We start from the raw sequence: 23,520 nt of genomic DNA on the forward strand, positions 1-23,520 counted from the left end.
TTTTTTTTCTAATGTTTTATTTTTTGAGAGAGAAAGTACAAGCTGGGGGAGAGGCAGAGAGAGGGTGACACAAATTGTGAAGCAGGCTCCAGGTTCTGAACTGTCAGGACAGAGCCTGATGCAGGGCTCAAACCCACAAACTGTGAGATCATGACCTGAGCTGAAGTCAAACGCTTGACTGACGGCTACCCAGGTACCCCTTGCCCATTTTAAGTTTTATTTATTTTGAGAGCATGAGCAGGGGAGGGGCAGAGAGAGAGAAAATATCCCAAGCAGGCCCTGAACTGAAACCAAGAGTTGGATGTTTAACCAATTGAGCCACCCAGGTGCCCATCTTTTGCCCATTTCTAATTGGTTTGATCTTTTACTGTTGTTTTGAGAGTTCTTTATATATTCTAAATACTAAGCTTTTGTTGGATTTTTGGTTTGCAAATATTTTCTCCCAGTCCCTTATGTTTTCATCTTCTAAACAGGATTCTTTATAGAGCAAAAGTTTTTAATTTTGATGAAGTCCAGTTTACTGTTGTCTTTAATGGATTGTGTGTTTGGTATCATGTCTAATAATTCTTTACCTAGTCCTAGATCCCAAAGATTGTTTTTAATTTTTCAAATGTTTATTTTTGAGAGAGTGTAAGTGGAGGACAGGCAGAGAGAGAGGGAGATACAGAATCTGAAGCAGGCTCCGGGTTCCAGGCTGTCAACACAGAGCCCAATGTGAGCTTGAACCCAGGAACCGTGAGATCATGACCTGAGCCAAAGTTGGATGCTTAACTCGTTGAGCCACCCAGGTGCCCCTTCTATATTTTTCCACAATCTTTATAGTTTGTTTTACATTTAAGTCTGTGATCCATTTTGAGTTAGCTTTTGTTCAAGATTTAGGTTATAGTTTTTTGTTTTTTTTTTAAATGTTTATTTTTGAGAGAGAGAGACAGCGTGAGCCGGGGAGTGTCAGTGAGAGAAGGAGACACAGAATCCAAAGACAGGCTCCAGGCTCTGAGCTAGCTGTCAGCACAGGGCCCAACGCGGGGCTCAAACCCATAAATCAGGAGATCATGACCTGAGCTGAAGTGGGACGCTCAACCAACTGAGCCACCCAAGTGCCCCAGGTTGTATTTATTTTTAATGTTTATTTTGAGAGAGAGGGGGAGGCAGAGCAAGAACATGTGGGCAGGGGAGGGGCAGAGAGAGAAGGGAGAGAATCTCAAGCAGGTTCTGCTGTTAGCACAAAGCCGGATGCAGGGCTTGATCTCATGAACTGTGAGAGCATGACGTGAGCTGAAATCAAGCTGGACGCTTAACCAACTGAGCCACCCAGACGCCCAAGGTTGTTGTTTTTTTCCAGCCTATAGGTGTCCAGTTGCTTGGGCACCATTTGTTGAACAGGCTTTCCTCTATTATTTTCTTTTGCACCTTTGTCAGAAATCAGTTATGTCTGCATTGTCTGTTCTGTTCCATTCAGTGATCTGTGTGTGTCTCTCCACTAATACACTGTCGTGATTACCGTAGCTTTATATGAAGTCTTGAAGTCAGGTAGACCAGTTCCTCCCACTTTATTTTTCAAAACTGTTTTCGCCATGAGTTTCTAAATAATCTTACATACAAAAAAAATCTTGATGGGATTTTTGGTAGGAGCTGCATTAAACCTGTACATCAATTTGGGGCGAACTATCTATACTAGGTCTCATCTTCCAATCCACGAACAAGGTAGGTCTCCATTTATTTTAACTCTTTAATTTCATTCATCAGTGTGTTGCAGTTTTCAACATAAAAGTCCTTAAATGTTTTGTTAGATTTACACCTAAGTACTGTTTCGTTTTTAAAGGCAATTTTAAGTGATACTGTTTTTTTAACTTTCATGTCCATGTAGGTCATTGCTAATGCATAGAAATAGGCCTTGTAGGTTTGTTTTATATCCTGAGATCTTGAACTCCTAGATCCTTAAGGATTTCATGTATAGCCAGGCATGTCATCTGCATGATAGTGGTGACACTTGATTTAATTAGCTTGGAAGGCAGGATTTTTTTTTTTTTTTTTTTTGAGAAAAAGGGGAGGGAGGAGCAAAGGGAAAGGATCTTAAGCAGGAATATGACCTGAGCCAAAATCAAGTCAGAAGCTTAACTGACTGAGCCACCTAGGAACCCCTGGACATCAGGACTTTTAAAACCTTCCCTCATTCATGGTTGTGATAAGCAGCCAAGGCTGAGAACCAGTGCTCTTGGAACTTGTCCATTGGAGAGTGAGTGAGGCCTTGAGCACTTGAGTCGAAGTGCCTGGACTCCCCATTCGGGAGCCCATCTTGCTGTCAGGCCAGTATGGTTAACAGGCTTGAGCTTTGTTGTTGAGGAAGACCAGGCCCTGCACCTAATGAACTGGCCCCTCCCAGCTCAGAACAGACAAGCAGGCTGTGATGGATAGTCAACCAGTTTTAATGAACAAAAAATATTTATGCATATAAAACAGTGTTTTTGTCTGTCACGTAAGGGTCCCCATTTTCTAGATGGGGAGTTGTCTCCTTCATGGACTTGAATACGGCTCTGGCATCTGGGCAGACTGTCCTTACAGTACACCGCAGGGCAGGAGCTGTCCCGTGAGAAGGAAGGTGTGCGGCCCCCACAGTGGGAGCTCTAGTCACTTTTTCATATCTTAAGAATAGCCTTATGCTTGGCCTGAGAAGACCGCCAATCCAGGTGCCTTATGTACATGAGGGAGGCTGGCCCTTCATTTTAAAGCCAGGCCCTCCGCTTGTAGTTCTCCATTTAGGACAGAGTTCCTTACAATTCACTGTCTGCCAGTTCAGGACCCAGTCCTGCCAGCAGTAAGGGTCTGCGCCATGGAACGGAAAAGGGAGTGAAAGGGAGGGGCCTTTAGGAGAGCTTGTGGGAGACTGGGTCCTAAATCTGCCACCACTTCGCAGAGGAGGGAAAGCAGCAGGTGTGCTCTTCACTCCTCTGCTTCCCCTCCAGGACTGAGCCACCAGCTCCTCGGTGTCCCGCCTCAGCAGTGGGAGAAAGCAGAGCAGGTGCAGCTGCACGGTGCGGGCAAGAGCCCAAGCTCTAGGGCCAGGGGGATGTTGCCTGGGGCAAAGGAGGGTTACGGGCCACCACCCCAAAAGCTGGGTGGGCCACAAGCAATCCCCAGCTCCCAGGCACTTCACCCTTACAAGAAGCGCCACCAGCTGGCCAACTAGAGAGCAGCAGGCTGACCAGAGCCCTGAGGCAGTAGGCACAAAGTTTCCCTAAAATAAAACCTCAGCTCTAGCTCCTCAGCCTTAGGGCTTCTGAGGCAACCAGTTGGTGCTGGGCTTCTGCTGCGGTGGGGCCTCAGACCTATTGAGCATCCCCTCCAGACGGCCAGACCCAACTCCAGAATCCCTAAGGCCAAAGTTGTATAGAGCACTCCACACGCTATCAGGGTTGCTGCTGATAGGAATGGAGTCCCCAGAGACACCCCTGCCTCAGGGCAGCTACTAGCCAAGTACTGAATCCCCACCCAGGAGGGAAGGGCACAGTCTCCCAGACTGAGGACCAGGGGACACCGAGGACATCTAGTACCCAACCCTGGGCAGCTCGAGGTTTAGGACTTCCACTTTCGCTCCATCCTGGATTCCCACTCTCCCTACACCGTTCGTTCCTCATCTGGACCCACTTTGTTCCCTGCTTCCCTGTGGTCCTCTGCATCAGCCCTTCCTAGCTTGTGCTCTGGCAGGGACCAAGTCTTCCCTGCCTCGGGGGCCAGGGACGCCTGCTTTATTCACCTGCTGGCCTCAGGAAGCAGCCCCAGGCCAGAGGAATGAGGACTGAGGTGAGACCCACAGAGGGGTGTGGACGACTGAGGGCGTGAGGATGGGAGGTGAAGGGGATGGAATGGTGGCTGTGAAGTGACGCTGTAGGTCTGCTGTCACTAGTACCGGGTGCGGGGATGCCCAACGTGGGCCTGCAGTGCTTCCCGGATACCCCGCTGCCAGTCTCGTGCTAGCTGCACCGGGGTCACTGAAGCCTGGGAACAAGGATACGGAATTAAACCCTTTCTCCTCCTCGGGAGCCCCACCCCCAATCCTCGGACCCGGGGGCCAGCGCCGCAGCCCTGCTCAGACTCACCACATTCTGCACACCCAGCTTGGCTCCGTAGAGCAGCAGCACCTTCATGGCTTTGTAGTGGCCATGCCGCACAGCCTCGTGTAGAGCTGTGTCCCCTTCCTGTTGAGAAAGGGGATGTTATCCTCCCAACCTCTCCCTCTCTGGAAGGTTCACGTTGGCAAGTGCTGTCCCTGAGCTCCGGCTCCCTCAGTCACTGTACCCGGGTGGAGCTGGCCCAAGTCCAAAAGCCCCAGCACCTTACCTTGTCCTGTGCATCAATGTGGGCCCCACACGCGATGAGATGCTCCAGGCAGTCACAGTGTTTTGTGCGCACGGCCACATGCAGGGGGGTGCTCCAGATCTAAGGGAGTGAATGAGAATCTGTGTCCACCCCAAGTGGTGAGGCCTCATCGCGGCCCCAGAAGGCTGTGCTTTCTCTTCTCCGGGAACGGCCTGAGCTCTTGTGTACTCCACGCACCTGCTGCTCTTTAGCAGACCACCCCACAGCAGGGCCCCCTCACCTTGTCCCGGGCATTGACCTGGGCTCCATGGTTAAGCAGCTCTTTGAGGATGTCCAGGTGTCCTCCACGGCAGGCCCAGAACACGGGGGTCCTGTCCAGCTACAAAGCAAAAGCATCAGCGCACCGACGTGCTGTGTGCAAAGCAGGGCGTCTACTGTGAAGACAGGCCTTCCCAGTTCTCACCAGGTCGCGAGCGTCCACAGTGGCACCTGCCTCCAACAGCTTGTTCACGAGCTGGCTGTGACCCTTCAGACAGGCCCAGTGCAAGGCCGTGCGGTGCAGCTGAGGGTGGAGACGGGAGATGAGGCAGAGGGAGCACAGCCACCCCCTCAAGGCCCTGCCCCGGATCCTATTCCCAGTACTAGGTTCCTTGAACAGATGTGCCTGCTGCCTGATCACGCCGAGAGGGGCCCCCTCTCCCGGCTCGGGAGGTAGCTTGTGCCTCATAAAACAGAAATGGCGTGCAGTTTCCTAGGCTGGGACTAAAACACCCTGAAGACCACACCCCTGCAGCTGCTGACGCTGCAGTCTGATTTACCCCACTCCAACTACCTTGTCGTGGGCATTGGGGTCCCCTCCGTCTGTCAGGTACTTGTCAATCAGGGCCTCCTGGTTCTCGGCAGCTGCCTTCAGGAACATCTCCAGGTCCACAGACTCCAGCTGGGCCTGGGGCTGCGGCGGGGTAAGTTGAAGGATGAGACCAAATCACTTCCCAAAACCACAGGCCTCTGGGGCTCTGCTACTCCACCAGTGTAGCCAAGCAGGCCCCAGAGAGCTGGCTAAAGACTAGCATATTGGCTGGTGGCTTGTAGTTTTTTAATCTTTTTTTTCTTTTAATTAATTTGAGAGAGAGTGCATGCGAGCAGAAGAGTGGTGGTGGGGGGGAATCCCAAGCAGACTCTGCTGCACTGCCAGCACAAAGCCTGATGCAGGGCTCGAACTCATGAACTGTTGAGATTGTGACCAGAGCCCAGACCGATAGCCGGTTGCTTACCTAAGCCACCCAGGTATCCCCAAATCAGAGATTCTTAACCGTGCCCCCCCAACCCCGGAGATTGGGACTGACGAGCCGTCCATTATGCCCATTATGGTTTGCCTTCGCCCCCTCCTCCAAAGTCCCAACCCCAGGACCTTATCATGTGGCCTTATTTGGAAATAGGGTCTCTGCAGCTAGAATCAGTTAAGATGAAGTCACACTGGACTAAAATGGGGCCTAATCCAGTATGAGTGGTGTCCTTAATGAAAGGGGACATGTGGACACAGCACGCACGCAGGGAGAGTGCCATGTGAACTCAGGCAGAGATCAGGGTGATGCGCCCACGAGCCAAGGAACACCGAAGCTAGCCACGAAGCCCTGGGAGCTAGAAGACTGGCAGGGATAGACTCCCCCCCACAGCCCTCACAAGGAAACAACCCAACCCTGCTGATACTTGGAGCTCAGACTTCAGCCTCCAGAACTGGGAGAATAACCTTCTGTCCAAGCCACCCTGTGTATGGTCCCCCAGCAAACAAGTATGGGGCTGTGCGGCCTCCAAAATGGATTTTCATTCAGCTCGGCAGGCCCTGGTGGTGAGCTGGTGGCTAGCAGCGTCCGCTCGTCCCCGAGCCCTCCCATGGGGACAGGAAGCGCTCCCTCACAGACTCCAGCCCCTGGTGTGCTCGCCCCCCACCCCGACTTCACTTACCTCAACCGTGGGGTCAGGTGCCCTAGGGGGGACTCTTCGTTTCAGTCGCTTTTCTCTTCGTCTTTGAACCAAGTTTTTCAAGTCAGCCAGGGTCTCCAGATTCAGTCTGGAGTTGTTCAATCTCTCAAGCTGAGGCACAAGACCAGACCACACCAGCAGTCAGCCTTGGTCACGGAAGCCTCAGGGGCAGGCTCCTGGCTGGGCTCACCCTCACGCCTCCCACCCACCAGAGGGACCCCAGCTGCCTGAGGCCCTCACTCCTGAGCCTTGGGGTTGGTACCCGCTGGGCCCCCAGCACCTCTTACTTTCTTCTTCTTCTCTTCTTCGAGTTTCCACTGCTCCTGGGCCGCAGCCTCTTGGGCTCCCAGCCTCCAGGCTCTGGGCCCGCCTCCATGACCAGCAATGCCATGTCCACATCCCAACGCTTTCCTTTCATCTCTTTCTCCACATACCTGTAGGAGCAGGATGAGGAAAACGGAGTCCTTAGAGAACACAGCACACACCACAGGGATCTTGGTAAGGGCAGACCTACAGAGATCGGCGTTGTGGATGTCCAGTGGTCTGACCCTTCGCAGAGTTCCCTGGCGCTCCGCTGGCATGCTCCCTGCCACCCGTGGCTGTTGGCTCTCACCTCCTGTAGCGCTGCCTGGGGCCCAGGATAATGCCGCCTCCCCCGTCCTGTCAGCAGGACGCGATCGGGCGCGTGACGCCACATCTATTTATACTGCTGGGCTCGTGTCCAGGTATGCTCAGGAGATGTGACACCTCAGCTTCCCTCCTGGTGTTCCTACCAGACCACGCCGTACTGCCACCTGACCCTGAACTCGGGGGGACACAGGAGATGCCTCCTGGGTAAAATGGTGAACTCCTGGGTTTACGTCTTGGCTCTTGTGAAGTTCTGGTTCTTCATTACTAGAATGGCGTAACACTAGCACCTAGCTCCCGAGGCTGAGGAGGAAACCAGGTACTGGGACTTTGCTGGGACAGGACCCACCATACCATGATCTGTTCCTGTCCCCCGCAGCCGCTGGGGGTTCAGGAGCTGGGGAGCACTGAGGAATAAGGATACTGGGGGAGAGGGAAAACGGGATGAGAGATGGCAGAGAGGGCTCCCAGCCATGCAGAACTAACTATATCCTTTTCTCAAGCAAACGCTGGAACCTAACTTTCCTCAGGCCCTGCAACCCACTTCCCCGCAGAGGCTGCACCGGGCTGGGCCCACCGAGGCACCGGCCTGCAGAGGGGCATGCTGGGCACCCTGAGTCCTGGGCCTCTCGTGCCTCACCAGAACACATACTCCTAAGAGGGGCGCCTGCGTGGCTTAGTCGGTTAAGCGTCCGACTTTTGCTTAGGCCATGATCTCGCGGTTCGTGGGTTCGAGCCCCGCGTCAGGCTCTGTGCTGACTGCCAGCTCAGAGCCTGGAGCCTGTTTCAGTCTGTGACTCCCTCTCTCTCTGACCCTCCCCTGCTCACGCTGTCTCTCTCTCTCTCCTAGAAATAAAAAAAAAAAAAAAAAAAAAAACACATACCCCTAAGTGTCACTGGTGTCACCACTTCTTTCACTGCCTGGGAACTCAAGAGAACCCTTCCCCCCCCCCCCCCCCCCCAAACAAAGCAGCCAGACCCTCTGGACCATTTCCAGAGCAGTGGCTATCATAGCAACTGAGCTAAACCCACACCCCAGCTACGTTCATGTCTTGCAACGTAACCTACCATTTCCAATTCCTCTTTTGCCATCACAGTCCAGGGCAAAACTCACTAAACTCGAGGGTTGTCATGTCTGCTGTCACTCAACATCTTCCCATTGCTTCCCTCTCTTGCTACTCACAGAGCGGGGCTGCCACACCAGAAAACCACGACGTTTCTGTTCCTAAAACCTGATCCTTAGACCATAGGACAGAAGCTGCCTGCCCTCCACTAGCTGGACCGCCCCGTTCTGCCGAGCCGCCCTGCAAGCTTCCAGGCAATCGCCTGGCCTCCCAGCCCTCTGCCCCTCGTCCTTACCAACTGCTGGATGCTGATGACATCCATGGTCCCCCCTGCTCGTCGCACCCCCAGTGAGAGGAGCTGAGAGGCTCGGCCCTTTTATAGAGAGCTAGCTCCTGGGGACAGGGCGGGCCGGAGGCTTCTGCCTGGGCCAGATAGCTCAGTGGCTCTGTAACACTGACCAAAATATCAGTGTGGGCAGACAGCCCGATGAAGGCAGCAGGAACCGCTTTGAGCTGAGTCAGGTGCATTCTCAGACACCCACTCGTGCATCTGCCCAGGAGCGGTTCAGCCAATAAACACATGGCCAGGGGTGCCTGCGCCACTAGAGAGGGGTCGAGTGTGAGCTTCCGTGTTGCAGCAGGTCTAGCTGCCTGAGATCCTGAAAGACCCAGCCAGCCTGTCCTAAGCAAAAGGAGGCCAGAATCCTAGAGAAGTCCTCCAGGAGGACAGGTTCAAGAGGCTGGCCTCTGCGTCAGGAGTCCTCATGGCACCTACAGGAGGAAATCAGGCTTCAAGCAGCTTTTTACTTCCAGTTTCAAGACTGCCCTCCCTGCTCTTGCTGGTTTCCTTCCCCGAGCGGCCCCCACTTCTCCCTTACAGTTCCTGTTTCCTCTCCCTCAGCACTCTGAGAGCCAGTGTTTTAAATTCTACCACCACCCGGAGCCACGTCCAGCCTGTCATCAGCACCTCACGCCTCTTGAAAAGCCTTCCAACCCCCATACGTGCAGGTCCCCTACCCGACGCTCTCCTGGCAGGGAGCGTGCCTCTCCACAGCGAAGCTGGACCCAGACCCACTCCAGGTCCGAGTACAGAATGCCAACCGTTAATCCAGTCACAAAGCAACCTGTCTGAAGCCACCAAAGTCAAACTTAATTCTCTAGAAGATGCCAAACATGTCCTGCACCCAGCTGTGCCTTGCATTCTGCCTTGACCTTTGAAAGGAAATCTGATAAGTAGTATAAGATTCTAGAATTGGAGCTACATGAGTAGAGATGACCTGAACAAGTGGCAGGGAAGAACTACAGGTCAAGGACAGCCCAAGGCCCCAAAGGGCTGGGAATGGTTCCACCCACAGCTGGCTTCTTGGTAAATACATCCAAGTTTTGAGACCTAGGGAGCCTGGAGGTTTTTAAAGAAACTTGGTACTTATGCGTCAGGGATTTTGTCTCAGGTGATTTCTTGCCTTTGAGGATGCAGACGGAGAATGATCTAGACGAGAGTGACGGTAAGATGAGACAGACCTCAGCTCTGGACTCAACTGTCTGCCACGGACTCAAACTCTCACCAGTAAAGCTAGTTTCTTCCACATGAAATGAACTGGTATGGACTCTTCCCAAAACACTACTCCTTGAAAAAAACCCAAAGATAACAAACAAAACTCAAGATGCACTTGATGAGCCTCTCCTGCCACAGCGGCCCAGGGGACACCACGGGTACCGATGTTACATATCCTCCTGACTTTTTTCCTCTAGGTTTTGTGGATGTACAGCCATGTTTTTATTGCCAGGTTTTAAGAGGCATCACACTGTGATCACAACTTGGCACACTTTCCACATCAGCCTACACTGCACTCTGCCGCGCTGCCCCCAAATGACACGTGTCACTGCCCTAACCGGGAGCACTTCACTTGTTTCCCTCCCTTCCTCTTTTTTTTTTTTAAATTACACCACATGCTCCAATGCACAACTCTGTATATGTCTCTAAGTAAACATCTTTGTATATAAGGATATTTCTCTAAGTAGTTACAGAGAAATCAAATTATTGGCTCTACTCACTCACATTTTAATAGATACTGTCAAAGTGCTGTCTACAGTGGATGTACCAATTTCCATGAGCAGAAACCAACAAAGTGATAGTAACAAAGAAAAAAAACCCCACAGGATTAATATCCAGAATATACAAATTCCTATGAATTAATAAAAGGAAGAAAATCTTTAAATAGGCATGGACAGGAAGTTCAGAGAAAACAGGTAGTCAACTTCACTGATAATCAGCAATGCAAAATAAAGCAAGAGCACTTTTAATCTATCAGATTGTTAAAATTAATGCATGCTGAGGAAGTGGGTGCTCCAACACACTGCCCGTAGTGTGCCCAGCACACTCTCTGGTGCTCTCCATAGAGTCACTCACTGAACCCCCACAAACAAGGCGCCTGAGGCAGGCCCTATTATAAGTATCCTCACCTTACAGATGACGAAGCAGGGACAGATGGGTGAAGTGACTTTTTCCAAGGGCACTCAGCTAGAAAGCAGCTTTTAATTTGTCATATATTCCGTGGTTTCTTCTAATACTTACATAGTTCTCTTTTTATACTTCGGTCTTTACTTGAAATTTATTTTTGTGCACAGGATGAGGTAAGGATACAACTTTATTTTTTCCAAAGGGATAGATGTTTCCACATGAACTAATTTAGAATATGATCATCTGTCCAGGCTTAAGCACTCGCAGCCCCCCTAAATCTACTCCCTCGCTTCCACAGTGGCCAGGATGGGGCTCTTCAGGCCTCAGTTTCCTACCCTGCAGCAAGGATGCTGACCAAGGCAGGGGCTGAGAGGGCGAGTCTCTGTACCCTTGCATGGCAGCCTGAGACAGCAGAAGGGTGGCAGTTCAGCTGGCCAGCAGGTCCCATAGGTCACTGTTGCAGGGCAGCAGGTCACATGCCAGTCGTGCCTTCCGATCCCGGACGGCCTTCAGGGCTGGGCTGTGTTGCAACAGGAGGGAGCAAATGTCCATATGACCCTTCTCAGCAGCCTGTGGAGAGAGAGACCTGAATCAAGAGCCATTCCCTCACTGGGCCCTGCCCTTTCTTGATCCACTTCTGGGAATCTCTTGGTCCTAAGAAAAGTCTTGTGAAAAGGCAGACACTGGCTGCTTGAGTAGATTTCCCCTAATTCCTACCACATCCCAACAATTTGCATAAAGACTGGTGGAATTCTCTAGTGCTTCCAGCAGTTAGCTTGAGTTTTTCTTTCTTCTGTCCTTTGCTCAGTGGCCATTCTTCTCTGTCTAGGGCTGCACATTAAAAACAAATATAGAACCTTAGAACTAAGTGTCTTTTACAGATGTTCAAATCATCTACAGGGCACTGGGCACTACGCGCACAAGATACACCAGACATAGCCTCTGGGAACTTTCAGATGAGCCAAGAAAAATGGGCTCAGGTTCCCAGCTTTCTCCTCTTCCTTTGAAACAGATGATTCCAACGTGGGTGTCAATTTTTAATTTAACTCCTCCAGAAAAGAGAGGTACATAGAGTAGCTTATTTAATGTTCACAATGACCATCAAAGATAGGAACTATCATCACTCCCATTTTACAGATGAAGAAACTGAGGTTTATACAAGTTAAGTGACTTGTCTAAGGTCACAGAGCTAGTGTGGCAGCCAAGGACTCTAAACAAGGTCCACCTGACTGCCAAGTCTCAACTCTTAACTGTGTTAATACCACTCAATTCCCTGCTCCTCCCAACAGACAGACTGACACACCACAGGGGCTTTTGAGAGGTGTCAAAATTAATATTAGCAGCAAATACGGTCTGCAATTTGAATCCAGATCCTTATTTAGCAAGTCCTCTTGAGAAGTACAGACCCAAGGTTCTCAATTTTGTTGCCTCAATCCAGGCAGTGGTATGTTGTGTGCAGTTGTAAGATGCATTCCAAAGAATTTTTTCAAAACAAGTACCAGAGTTTTCAAGTAGCTTTTTTGAAAAAGAAAAAACAATTCCTATTCCTCACACATGTGCATCCCCTGAATGAGAGAAAAAGGCTGGATATGCACTGAAAACACCTCCCGCCATGGGTAGCAACACCGGCCAGCAATACCTGCGGCAGTGTCCTGCCCATGCAAACCCTCCATGGGAGTTAGAACAAAATGTCTGGGCAACACCAGTTTGGACCATTAAGAAGTAAGCAATCTGCCTCTCCAACTGGCAAGGATCTTAAAAGAAAATAAAACAACATCCAATTGTTCACCCAGCACATATTCATTGGGCACCTAGGCCAACAGCGGGGGTCTACAACAGTAAACAAGATCAAGTCTTAGCTATCTCTAGGGAGAGAGAATTCAAAGGAATTCCAAGGAGAAAAGTTAGGAAAAGTCAAGTGCAGGATGCTTCTGCACATACACATGGGTGAGCTACCCACGTCTAAGGAACAGGAAGGCTCTGTGTGTGTGTGATGTAGAAGCTGAGATCCAGAGGGAAAGACGGAAACAAGCCAGATGGAAACCGGGAGAGGAGAGGCATCCAGAAGGGAATAGCTTGACATGTAAGGTCCTGAAGTGTCACCATAATAGGGTCAAAAACTGGGCCTGAGGGGTGACAGAGTGGCTCAGTTGGTTAAGCGTTTGACTCTTGATTTCAGCTCACGTCAGAATTTCATGGTTTGTGAGATCCAGCCCCGCGTCTGGCTCTACACTGCTTAGGATTCTCTCTTCTCTCTCTGCCCCTCCCCCACTCGCATGCACTCTGTCAAAATAAATAAACATTAAAGAAAAGAAAGTGGGCATCAGTGTAAGAGACAAGGGGACGGCAGCTAAAGACAGGGGCACCTGGGTGGCTCAGTCAGAAGAGCGTGCAACTCTACACACTGGGGTGGTGAGTTCGGGCTTCACACTGGGTGTAGAGATTACTTAAATAAATAAATAAGCTTAGGGAAAAAAAGAAAGATAAACTGGAGGAAAGGTTGACATCTTCCCTTGAAGTGCATACAAGTGTAATAAATCTGCAAGTCCTTGGATGATGAGATGCTCACATCTGGTTTCTTAAAAATTAAGTTGGTCCTTGAAACAGCGCCCCTCCACACCAATTTTTTATTGTGGTAAGAACACCTCACATGGGACCCACCTTCTTAATTAATTAATTTGTGATTTATAAGTAATCCCTATACCCAACAGGGGGCTCAAGCCCACAACTCTAAGATCAAGAGTCACATAGGGGCGCCTGGGGGCTTAGTTGGTTAAGCGTCCGACTTTCGCTTAGGTCATGATCTCGCGGTTCGTGGGTTCGAGCCCGGCATCGGGCTCTGTGCTAACTGCCAGCTCAGAGCCTGGAGCCTGTTTCAGTCTGTGACTCCCTCTCTCTCTGACCCTCCCCTGCTCACACTGTCTCTCTCTCTCTCCCTCTCTCTCTCCTAGAAATAAATTTTTAAAAAAATATTTAAAAAAAAAAAAAAGTCACATATATGCTCTTCTGACTGAACCAGTAAGGCACCCTGAGATCTACCTTAACATATTAATTAATTATTTTGGTAATTGTTCTTTTTTTTTTTCCATGTTTACTTGAGAGAGAGTGTGTATGCACATGCATGGGTAGGAGAGGGTCAGGGAGAGAGAGAATCCAAGCAGGCTCTGTGCTGTCAGTGTAGAGCCCCACACGGGGCTTGATCTCATGAACCATGAGGCCTGAGCTGAAATCAAAGAGTCCGATGCTTAACTAAGCCACCCAGGCACCTCAGTAACTGTTCTTTTTATTGTTAAATGATAGCTCCCCCCCTTTAAAGCCATGCCCAATGTGGGGCTTGAACTCAAAACCCTGAGATCAAGAGTCACGTGCTCTAGTGACTGGAACAGCCAGGCACCCTGCCCTTCTCAACGAATGTAGACTGTCCCACACAGTACAGCCAACTACAGGCACAGTGCAGATCCACAGAACTCAACCAACCTGCCTAAGTGAGACCATGCCAGTTGAACAGCAACTCCCCCCTCCCCACTGCCCCCTGGCGACCACCATTCTACTCTCTGCTTCTAGGTTTGACTATTTTATATATATGCACAGCTTATTTGCTGCACTTTGCACTTGTTTTGATACACTTTAGTGAGCTCTGCAGGTACTAGGTATTTTTAGAAACTGAAGGTCTGTGGCAACACTGCATCGAGCAGGTCTACTGGTGCCATTTTTCCAATAGCATTTGGTCACTTCGTACCTGTTATATTTTCGTACTTCCTGAAATTTTCAACCTTTTTCATTATTGTATTTGTTATGCTGACCTGTGATCACTGATCTCTGACGTTACTACTGTAATTATTTGGGAATGCCATGAACCACACCCATGTAAGATACTGAACTTGAGATAAATGTGTGTTCTGACTGCTACACTGACAGGTTCCCCAGTCTTTCTCTTCCTCACACCTCCCTATTCTTTGAAACACAACAATACTGAAATTAAGCCAGGTAACAAGCTTACAATGGGCTCTCAGTGCTCAAGTGAAAGGAAGAGTCAATCAATGTGGCAAACTTCCTTGTCGTCTTAGTTTAAGAACGTGCCGTGGCTCCTGGCTTGGTGCTTCAGCAGCCAGTACTGTGACTACCCTGATACCCTGAGCAGGTATTAACATCGAGATAAAACCCTCTACCAGTAAAAAGATTACAACTTGCTGAAAAGTAGATGATGGTTATTATTAGCATTTTTTTAGCAATAAAGGTTTTTATATATTTTTTTAACGTTTATTTATTATTGAGAGAGAGCGAGAGAGACGGATCATGAGCATGGGAGGGACAGAGGGGGAGACACCGAATCTGAAGCAGGGTCCAGGCTCTGAGCTGTCAGCACAGAGCCTGACATGGGGCCCAAACCCACAAACTGTGAGATCATGACCTAAGCTGAAGTCAGACACTTAACTGACTGAGCCACCCAGGAGCCCCACAATAAAGTATTTTTAAATTAAGGTACATATTTTTTTTTTTTTTTTACATAATACTAGTGTACGCTAAATATGCTATCGAACAATACAACTTTTATACATACTGGGAAACCAAAAACTTCATTTGACTTGCCTTATTATAGTGGTCTGCATATCTCTGAGGTATGCCTATACCTCATATAAGAGGTATCATGAAGTATAAAAAATACAAAAACAGGGGCACCTGGGTGGCTCAGTGGTTAAGCGTCCAACTTTGGCTCAGGTCGTGATCTCGTGGTTCGTGAGTTCAAGCTCCACATTGGGCTCTGTAGTGAGAGCTCAGAGCCTGGAGCCTGATTCAGATCCTGTGTCTCCCTCTCTCTCTGTCCCTCACCCGCTTGCGCTCTGTCTCTCAAAACTCTCTAAGATAAACATTTAAAAAATAATAATATGTATTATTCAATAGTCAGATGGAAAAATAAATAAAAATAAGAACTCTATCTCTGCAGACCCGACATTTCAAGGCTATGGTACCTGAGCAAGCACCTTCCTGTCCTATCACGCTTCGGGAGTCCAGGCTGCCTGCTGTGGGCTGGCCAACCCCTAGGTGTCTCCGTCACTGCCTGGGGTGGCAGGGGAAAGCAAGTGGAGGAGGAACACCGGCTCCTAAAAGAAAGCTCATCAGTGTGTCTCGTCTTCTAACCGCTGAGAACTCGCCATACTACATGCTAGAGGGAACTGAAAGCCATTTGAAAGGGACTGCAGAGCCCCTTTTGAGAGACATGTCTCTAATATGAAGAGTAAGCACAAATTTTTGGTGGACGGCGAAAACTGTCTGCCACAGGTTCTGATGGTAAGTCATGCAGTCAACTACTTCAATTTTTCTATTTAAAAATTCACATCTAGGGGCCCCTGGGTGGTTCAGTCAGTTGAGTGTCCGACTTTGGCTCAGGTCATGATCTCACAGTTCATGAATTCAAGCCCTGCATCGGGCTCTGTGCTGACAGTGCGGAGCCCACTTCTGATCCTCTGTCCCTCTCTCTCTGCTGCTCCCCTGCTCACTCTCTCTTAAAAATAAACATTTACAAAATAATAAAATTTCACATCCAGAATTGTGTTTCACAGGCTCTAATTCAAAAATATTCCTTTATTTTTTTTATTTTTTAAAAAATGTTTTTATTCATTTCTGAGAGAGAAAGAGACAGCGTGAGTAGGGGAGGGTCAGAGAGAGACAGGGAGATACAGAATCTGAAGCAGGCTCCAGGCACTGAGCTGTCAGCACAGAGCCCGACACAGGGCTCAAATCCACGGACCGTGAGATCATGACCTGAGCTGAAGTCAGATGCTTAACCTACTGAGCCACCCAGGCGCCCCCAAAAATATTCTTTTATAAAAAAATGTTTATTTAATTTGAGAGAAAGAGACTGCGTGCACGAGAGCAGGGGAGAGGCAGAGAGAGAGGGAGACCGAGAATCCCAAACTGGCTCTGTGCAGAGCCCCAACACAAGGCTCAATCTCACGAACCATGAGATCATGACCTGAGCCGAAACAAAGAGCCCTGAGTCCCAGTGCTCAACTGACTGAGCCACCCAGGCGCCCTCCAAAATATTCTTTACTGTGTGTGTTGGGTGTTTAAATAAGTAAGTTAAAAAGAAAGAGAGAGAGAGAAAGGAAGAGAGAGAGAGGAAGGAAGGAAGGAAAAGATAAACTGGAGAGGAAGGCACGAGCTAACCCCTAAGGCCTTGAAGGCCTCTAAAGTATGGCATGATCAGAATTAATTTAAAAACCATCACTCTGGGAGAAAACCAAGTAGAGGCAAGAGAACATTACTGTATACACATATGCCATAAACATGCATAAACCACTTCTCAAAGAAGCGTAAGAAATCAGTAACAGTGATGCCTGGAGGGAGGTGCCCTGAAGACCGAGGGAGCAGGCATCAGAGTGGAAGAGAATCCTTTTCCTGCTGCACTGTTTTGTACTCTTCACACTCTTCACCATGTGTAGGTATTTCTGGTCAGAGGGTTAATTAAGTGATCACTCTGACTACAGTATGGAAAGTGGGCTACAGGGACAGGACAGAGTAGGTGTAAGCTTCATCCAACTTTTTCTTTCTTTCTTTTTTTTTTTTTTAAAAGATTTTTAAGTAATCTCTACACCCAATGTAAGGCACAAACTCACAACTCCAAGATCAAGAGTCATATGCTCTACTGACTGAGCCAGCCAGGAGCCGCCCCCAGAGTAGATGTGAGCTTTAGAAAACTAACTTCATGGAAAAGCATTCATGGCACATCACTAAAGGTCAAAGAAAACAAATGATGCCATACATTTAATTCTAATTTATGTGCACAGGAAAAAATGCTGGAAAGTTATACATGAATCCTGAAGTGATGATTGGTAAGCACTGACATTACAAGTGATTTGCATTTTCTATTTTTTGCTTTTCTGTTTTCCCCATGTTTTCTACAGTGAACATGTTATAAGTTTTATAATGACAAAAACCAAGTTTTTGAAGGGGGGAAAGGGACATACCTTATGCAGACTGGTCATGCCATCGTCATCTACCAACCTGGGGTTGGACCCGTGAGCCAGCAGGAGCCGTGCGATTTCAGTGTGCCCACAGTAGCTGGCCCGGTGCAGAGCAGTGGCGCCCCCATGGGTTTGGGCATCACACTTAGCCCCATTTTCCAGCAGGAACTGGCATACGGCATAGTGCCCGTTGCGGCTGGCATAGTGCTGCAGGGAACAGAGACCGGGGTCAGACAGCAGAGGCCAGGCAGGCAACGAGGGCTGGGTGGGTGGAGGTGAGCGCATGGGCTCTGAGCAAGACTATCTCTATCAGCGGTATGACCTAGGCAAGCTTCTTCGTTTCTAGCATCAGTTTGCTCAACAGGCAAATGGGGATAATAATTATTCCTACTTCACAGGACTGTTAGGAAAATGAAATTATTGATGTAAAGCACTTTAACACTAATTAAAAAAAAAAAAAACAGGTTCACCTGATGCTTAAAACAGAAAACCTGCTGGAAGAGAAGAAAAGGGCGGGAATAAAGGCAACATCACCCCTTTCCCCACAGGGAGCAGGTATCCCAAGTGGAAGCTTCTCCCTCCTCTGACCCTGTGCTCCTCCCCCAGCTCACCAGAGCAGTGTAGCCAGCCGAGTCAGGCTGGCTAGGGTCTGTCGCCTTCTGGATTAAATATTTCACTCGACCTAGGTCTCCATTCAGGGCTGCTGACCAGATTCCTGTGGAAAGACAACCAAAGTGCTGGATAATGCTGAATGACTGGAGACTTTTAGTGCTTCCTTTCTCTTGACCTCCATTTTCTCATCTATAAAATGGGGGATTTCTTCATCAACAGATATTAACTGAGATCTCCTCTGTGCCAAGGGCTGTCCTAGGAGGTGGTGACGTAGCTGTGGACAAGACAGACAAGGGGCTGGGATGCCTGGGGTGACTGTCAGTTAAGCATCCAACTTATGGGTTTGAGCCTTGTGTGCTGACAGCTCAGAGCCTGGAACCTGCTTCGGATTCTGTGTCTCCTTTTCTCTCTGTCCCTCCCCCACTTGCACTCTATCTCTCAAAAATAAATAAATGTTAAAAAGAAAAGACAGACAAGGGGCTTTGTCTAATCAGGGCAGAAATGGGCAAAGAAGTCCCTTCCTCAAACCACTTCAAACGTGCAAATGTTGGATAAGGTAATGTTTAAAATATTTGGATACATAGGCAAATTTAAAAGCAAGAGAAGGACACTGCCAATTTCCAGAACAAGGTGAAAACCATAGCCAAAGTGGTGAGCAGGCACTGAGTCCACAGAATCCTAAAAGTCCTTGTAACTGGACACACATCATTTAAACAATTTTTTTTAATGTTTATTTTTGAAAGAGAGTGTGAGGAGGGGAGGGGCAGAGAGAGAGAGAGAAAATCCGAAGCAGGCTCCAGGCTTTGAGCCGTCAGCACAGAGCCTGATGTGGGGCTCGAACCCCTAAACCGCAGGATCATGACCTGAGCTGAAGTCGGACACTTAACCAACTGAGCCACCCAGGTGTCTCTGGATACACATCTTAGAGGCTTTGACTGGAACAACTGGGCAGGGTCTGGATCAAAGGCTATGTGCATGGCAGGGAATAGATACAGCAAGGCTCTGTGCACAAAGCTGGGGGGCAGGAAGTACCACATCATGGATGAACGGGGGCTGGAAAATCTCTACTTCCTGTTCTGAATAGCAGCAGGAAGCAGGCTGCCAGGCACAGGCACTTCACTCGTTCCGCAAGTATTTACCGAATACTTACTGTGTATCTGGCCCTCTTCTGGACACTAGGGATCCCCAAGAATTAAAGATCACTGATCTCTACTGCTCCCCCCGTCCTGCAAATTTTGGTCTTATGGAGGCTACATTCTAATTATGGGAGACAGACCAGAAAAAAAAATAATGAAATATGTCAGGTGGTACTAATAAGATCTATGAAGAGAAATAAAGAGAAGGGATATGAGCAGTGGTCAGGGATGGCATCTCTGATAAGGTGACATCTGAATACAAACTTAAAAGGAAATGAGAAGAAGCGCCATTTCAGTAGATGTTAGAAGACAGCACAGGCAGAAGAAACCTAAAAAAAAAAAAAAAAAAAATCAAGCAACTTGGAGATGTGGGATCTACATTTATTTATACCCCCTCAGGAGCAGAACCCCCAAGCTAAGGATATGTTATAATCTGGATCTGTCATAAATGTGGACCCACACAAGTGAATGTTATAAGGGCTGCACAGAAGCAACTTTAAAAAAAAATTGTCAGGGGTGTCTCGGTGGCTCAGTTGGTTAAGCCTCCGACTTCGGCTCAGGTCATGATCTCATGTTTGTGCTTCGAGCCCTGTGTCGGGCTCTGTGCCATCAGCTCAGAGCCTGGTGCCTGCTTCAGATTCTGTATCTTCCTGTCTCTCTGTCCCTCCCCTGCTCATGCTCTGTCTCTTTCTGTCTCAAAAATAAATACAACATTAAAGAATTTAAAAAAAATAAAAAACAAAAATAAACCAAAAAATTAAAATTAAAAAAAAATGTCTTATAAGAATACCTTCAGAAGCCAACAAAGGTATGTGGATAATCTCTTACAAAAGAGGACATCCCACCACCCACCCTGTGAGCTCAAAAATTAGAAGTTGTAAAATAAGAAGCAATCCACTGCCATGTGAGACAGTCAGCAAATACAACAAATGGAAAAATGCATGCTTTAAAAATTAGCCATAGTGGAAACCAGCTTGACAATAAACTATTTGTAAAAAAAAAAAAAAAAAAAAATTAGCCATAATAACACAATCTAAAAGACTTTAAAACAACATTCAGGGGCACCTGGGTGGTTCAGTCAGTTGAGTATCTGACTTTAGCTCAGGTCATGATCTCACAGTTCACATGTTTTTTGAGTCCTGTGTTGGGCTATGCACTGACAGTGTGGAGCCTGCTTCAGAGTCTGTCTCCCTCTCTGTGCCCCTCATTCACTTGTGCTCACTCTCTCTCTCAAAAAAAAAAAAAAAAAAAAAAAAAAATTAAAAAAATTTTTTAAATAAAAAAGAAAACAAAACAACATTTAATGTGTTCACAGAGATGAAGGAATAGAATCCACAAATCAACAGAACATTTGGGGGAAAAAAAGAACACGGAGATCTAAAACAAAAGTCAGGGGCACCTGACTGGCTCAGGCTGGCTCAGATCATGTGACTCGTGATCTCGGTTGGGTCGTTAAGTCTGAGCCCCATGTTGGGTGTAGAGATTACTTAAAAAAAAAAAAAAAGTTAGTAAATTAAAAAATAGAATCACTGAAATAAAGCAAGAACAACAACAGATGGTTGGAAAGAACTGCAGACCCAGCTGGAGAGAGAATGAGTGACTTGGAAATCACCCAGAATGCAGAATGGTAAAGATAAAAATATTAAAGATAAAGAAACACAGAAGACAGATTGTACCAACATGTGTCTAATAGGAGTTTAAAAAAAAAAAAAAAAGAGAGAGAGAAACTGGATAGAATGGGAGAGAGGAAATATCTGAAGAGATAACATCTAAGAATTATTCTGCAGTAGGGGCACCTGGGTGGCTCAGTTGGCTAAGCATCTGATTTTGGCTCAGGTCATGCTTTCATGGTTTGTGGGTTCGAGCTTCGCGTCTGGCTCTGTGCTGTCTCTCCCCCACTCACACTCTGTCTCTCTCAAAAATAACTAAACATAAATAAAAAGAGAATTATTCTCAAGTAAAGGCAACCATGAGTTCTCAGACAAAAACCACATTAAATCCCAAGGAAAGTGATCAAAATAAATCTACCACGATGAAATGACCAAGCATCAAGAATAAAGAGAAGATTTAGAAAGAAAGAAACATCAGTCATTGAAGTATAACAATCAGATTATCAGCAAAATTCTTAACAGACTTTCCAAAGGTTTGAGGGATAACAAAATAATTGTCAATCTAGACTTTTATACCAGTCGAGAGAGAATATGAATGGATGTTGGAGAAGCATATTCACTGAAAAAAACTTCAAACGATATACTTCAGGAAAATGGAAAATAAGCCCAGAGAGTAGATATGAAGGGGGAAAACAAATCCACACAAGAAAACAGATGAGGATCTTTCCCATGTGTGGGACATAGATAATAAATAAGTAAAACAAAGTAATGCCAGGTCGTGAAAACTGCTTTCATAGAAGCAAGGTAATATATGAGAGTAACCTGGAGAGGAGGGGGCCCTACTTTGGATAGGGCAAGGTTTCTTTCCCAATAGCAGCACAACCGGCATTTTCGGCCAGGTAATTCTTTGCTATGAGGAACTGTCCTGTGCATTGGAGGATGTAGGCCAGTTTCTACCTACAAGATGCCTGTAGCACCCTCCCAGTTGTAACGGCTGAAATTGTCTCCAGACATTGCCAAAGACCATTTGGGATCAGAACTGACCCCAGTTGAGAACTACTAGAATGGGGTGTTCAGGCTGGATCTCTCTGAGGTGACCAGAAAGAAAACGATCAGCTAGCCTGACGTGGGAGGAAGTTCATTCCAAGGAGCTGGGACAGCAAGTTCAAATGCCCTGAAGTCAGAAAGAGAGCTTGCAGGTCTGAGAAACCAAAATCGAGCCCCGTGTGGCTGAAGCGCAGTGACTGGGGAAAGAAAAGGATGAGAAATAAAATGCGGGCAGAGAAGTAGAACAGGCAGGGATCAGACCCCACCGTTCTGTAGGCCATGAAGGGAAGCTGAATTTATTCTAGGAGCAATGAAACTGTCTGATTTAATACCTTCAAAAGGTTACTCCGGCCTCCATGGAGAGAAGAAAACAGCGCAGGAGGGCGGAGTGGAAGGAGCAGAGGCCCAGGAGGGAATTGCCTCAGCACCCCAGAGGGTGGCAGAAGCGGAGGGAAGGAAGCAGGTGCAGGAGTCACGTGACAGTACGTTAGCTCAGAATGCACATAAAGCAGTCGCATCTACCCAACAACTGCTGACAGCGTTATTACTGCACAAGCTGCCTCTGCACAGAGAGAACACACAGCTTCCCAAGAAGAGACAAAGAAGAGATGACTTGGTTTGCAGTTTTACTCTGTTCCTCACTGGCGATAATCTCCTTACAGTCTGGGGTAAAAGAGTTACTTCTCGGGGCCCCAAAGGTAGGGATAACATCAGCTGCGTTGAGGGCCATATGTGCCCTATCGAAAGCCTACAGGCCCCGACACTCTGGGGCTCACACCTGAGGTCAGAATGTTAGCTCCCTTCGCAGCGCAGCCCCCTCTGAAACCCCATGCCCTCCGGGTAGCTGCAGTACCCCGAGCTGCTGATTCTGCGGCCCGGCCCCCCCCAGACATCCGAGGGAGCCCGAGTCTCCAGGGGGCGCACCAGCTGAGGAAACGAATTCTGCCCCACCACTTGGGAAAGTTACCGAAACCAGTGCCTCAGTTTCCCAACCTGTACGCGAGACAAAGTTTCTAGTGGCCGGGCCCCTGCCAGGTGCCTGGAGGGAATCTCACTGACGCGGGGGCCGGGAGCCCACCGCCTCCTCTCCCCGGACTCCCACCAGGACTGCTGCAGCCCTCGGGTTCCCCCTTCTCGGCCATCTCCTTGTCCCGCGACCTGGAGACGGCCAGGAGCCTCACCTCTGTCGAAGTCCATCTCCTGCAGCGTCTGCTGCACGCCGGACGCCCCACCCGGACGAGAGCAGCACGGGCCATCGGTGCAGGGCCGCGGGGCCGCCATGCCGGCCTTGGCGCCCGCCCCTGCCCCCGACTGTTGTGCGCACGCGCGGCCGCGGCAGGTGGGCGGAGCGGACACTGCAGAGGCAGCACCAGCTCCCGGACGCGCCCGCCCCGCGGCCGAGGCTTTCCTCCGAGGCCCACCCAGCCGGGCTTTGGCTCGGGAACCAATGGAAACGGCGGGGCGGGGCTTGTGGCGCCCCGCTGCGCTCCGAGGCGGCCGCGAGGGGGCGGCCCAGGCCAAGCGCGGAGTGCGGAGGCCGCCGCGCTGGATTCCCTCGCCTCCGACTCCCGGCGGACGACGCCCGCATAGGGCGTGGGGACGCGGCGGGCGGGCGCGGCCGCCTGTCAGAGCCTAGCCCTCCGGGTTTTCTATGTCCCACCGGTTTCCCCAGGGCAGGGAGCCGCCGGGTCGCGCCCC

General features: G+C 48.8%; 2 protein-coding genes across 3 annotated transcripts; both read right to left on the minus strand.

Annotated features, from left to right (window-relative positions):
- Positions 1-2,427: 2,427 nt before the first annotated feature.
- On the minus strand, positions 2,428-7,584 carry ANKRD23 (ankyrin repeat domain 23). The gene is made up of 8 exons (XM_039232396.1): positions 6,588-7,584; positions 6,284-6,411; positions 5,150-5,276; positions 4,781-4,879; positions 4,598-4,696; positions 4,339-4,437; positions 4,098-4,196; positions 2,428-3,996 (listed from the first exon to the last, which is right to left on the minus strand). The coding sequence occupies exons 1-8, from the start codon at positions 6,879-6,881 to the stop codon at positions 3,901-3,903; spliced, it is 1,041 nt and encodes a 346-aa protein (XP_039088327.1). The 5' UTR covers positions 6,882-7,584; the 3' UTR covers positions 2,428-3,900.
- Positions 7,585-10,621: 3,037 nt separating this feature from the next.
- Positions 10,622-23,150, minus strand: ANKRD39 (ankyrin repeat domain 39). 2 transcript variants are annotated; one of them, XR_005528476.1, is made up of 5 exons: positions 23,004-23,150; positions 18,029-18,132; positions 17,421-17,624; positions 15,423-15,554; positions 10,940-11,022 (listed from the first exon to the last, which is right to left on the minus strand). XR_005528476.1 is itself a non-coding variant. In XM_039232397.1 (4 exons), exons 1-4 carry the CDS (start codon positions 23,101-23,103, stop codon positions 10,879-10,881), a joined length of 552 nt encoding a protein of 183 aa, XP_039088328.1. In that variant the 5' UTR covers positions 23,104-23,146; the 3' UTR covers positions 10,622-10,878. The 2 variants fall into 2 exon arrangements, 1 of the variants encoding a protein (XP_039088328.1); XM_039232397.1 differs by lacking the exon at positions 15,423-15,554 and having other exon boundaries at positions 10,622-11,022; positions 23,004-23,146.
- Between the last annotated feature and the right edge of the window lie 370 nt (positions 23,151-23,520).

This window comes from Hyaena hyaena, unplaced genomic scaffold (assembly GCF_003009895.1).
Source record: "Hyaena hyaena isolate Hyena2069 unplaced genomic scaffold, ASM300989v1 scaffold_64, whole genome shotgun sequence".
NCBI classification, from domain to species: Eukaryota; Metazoa; Chordata; class Mammalia; order Carnivora; family Hyaenidae; genus Hyaena; species Hyaena hyaena.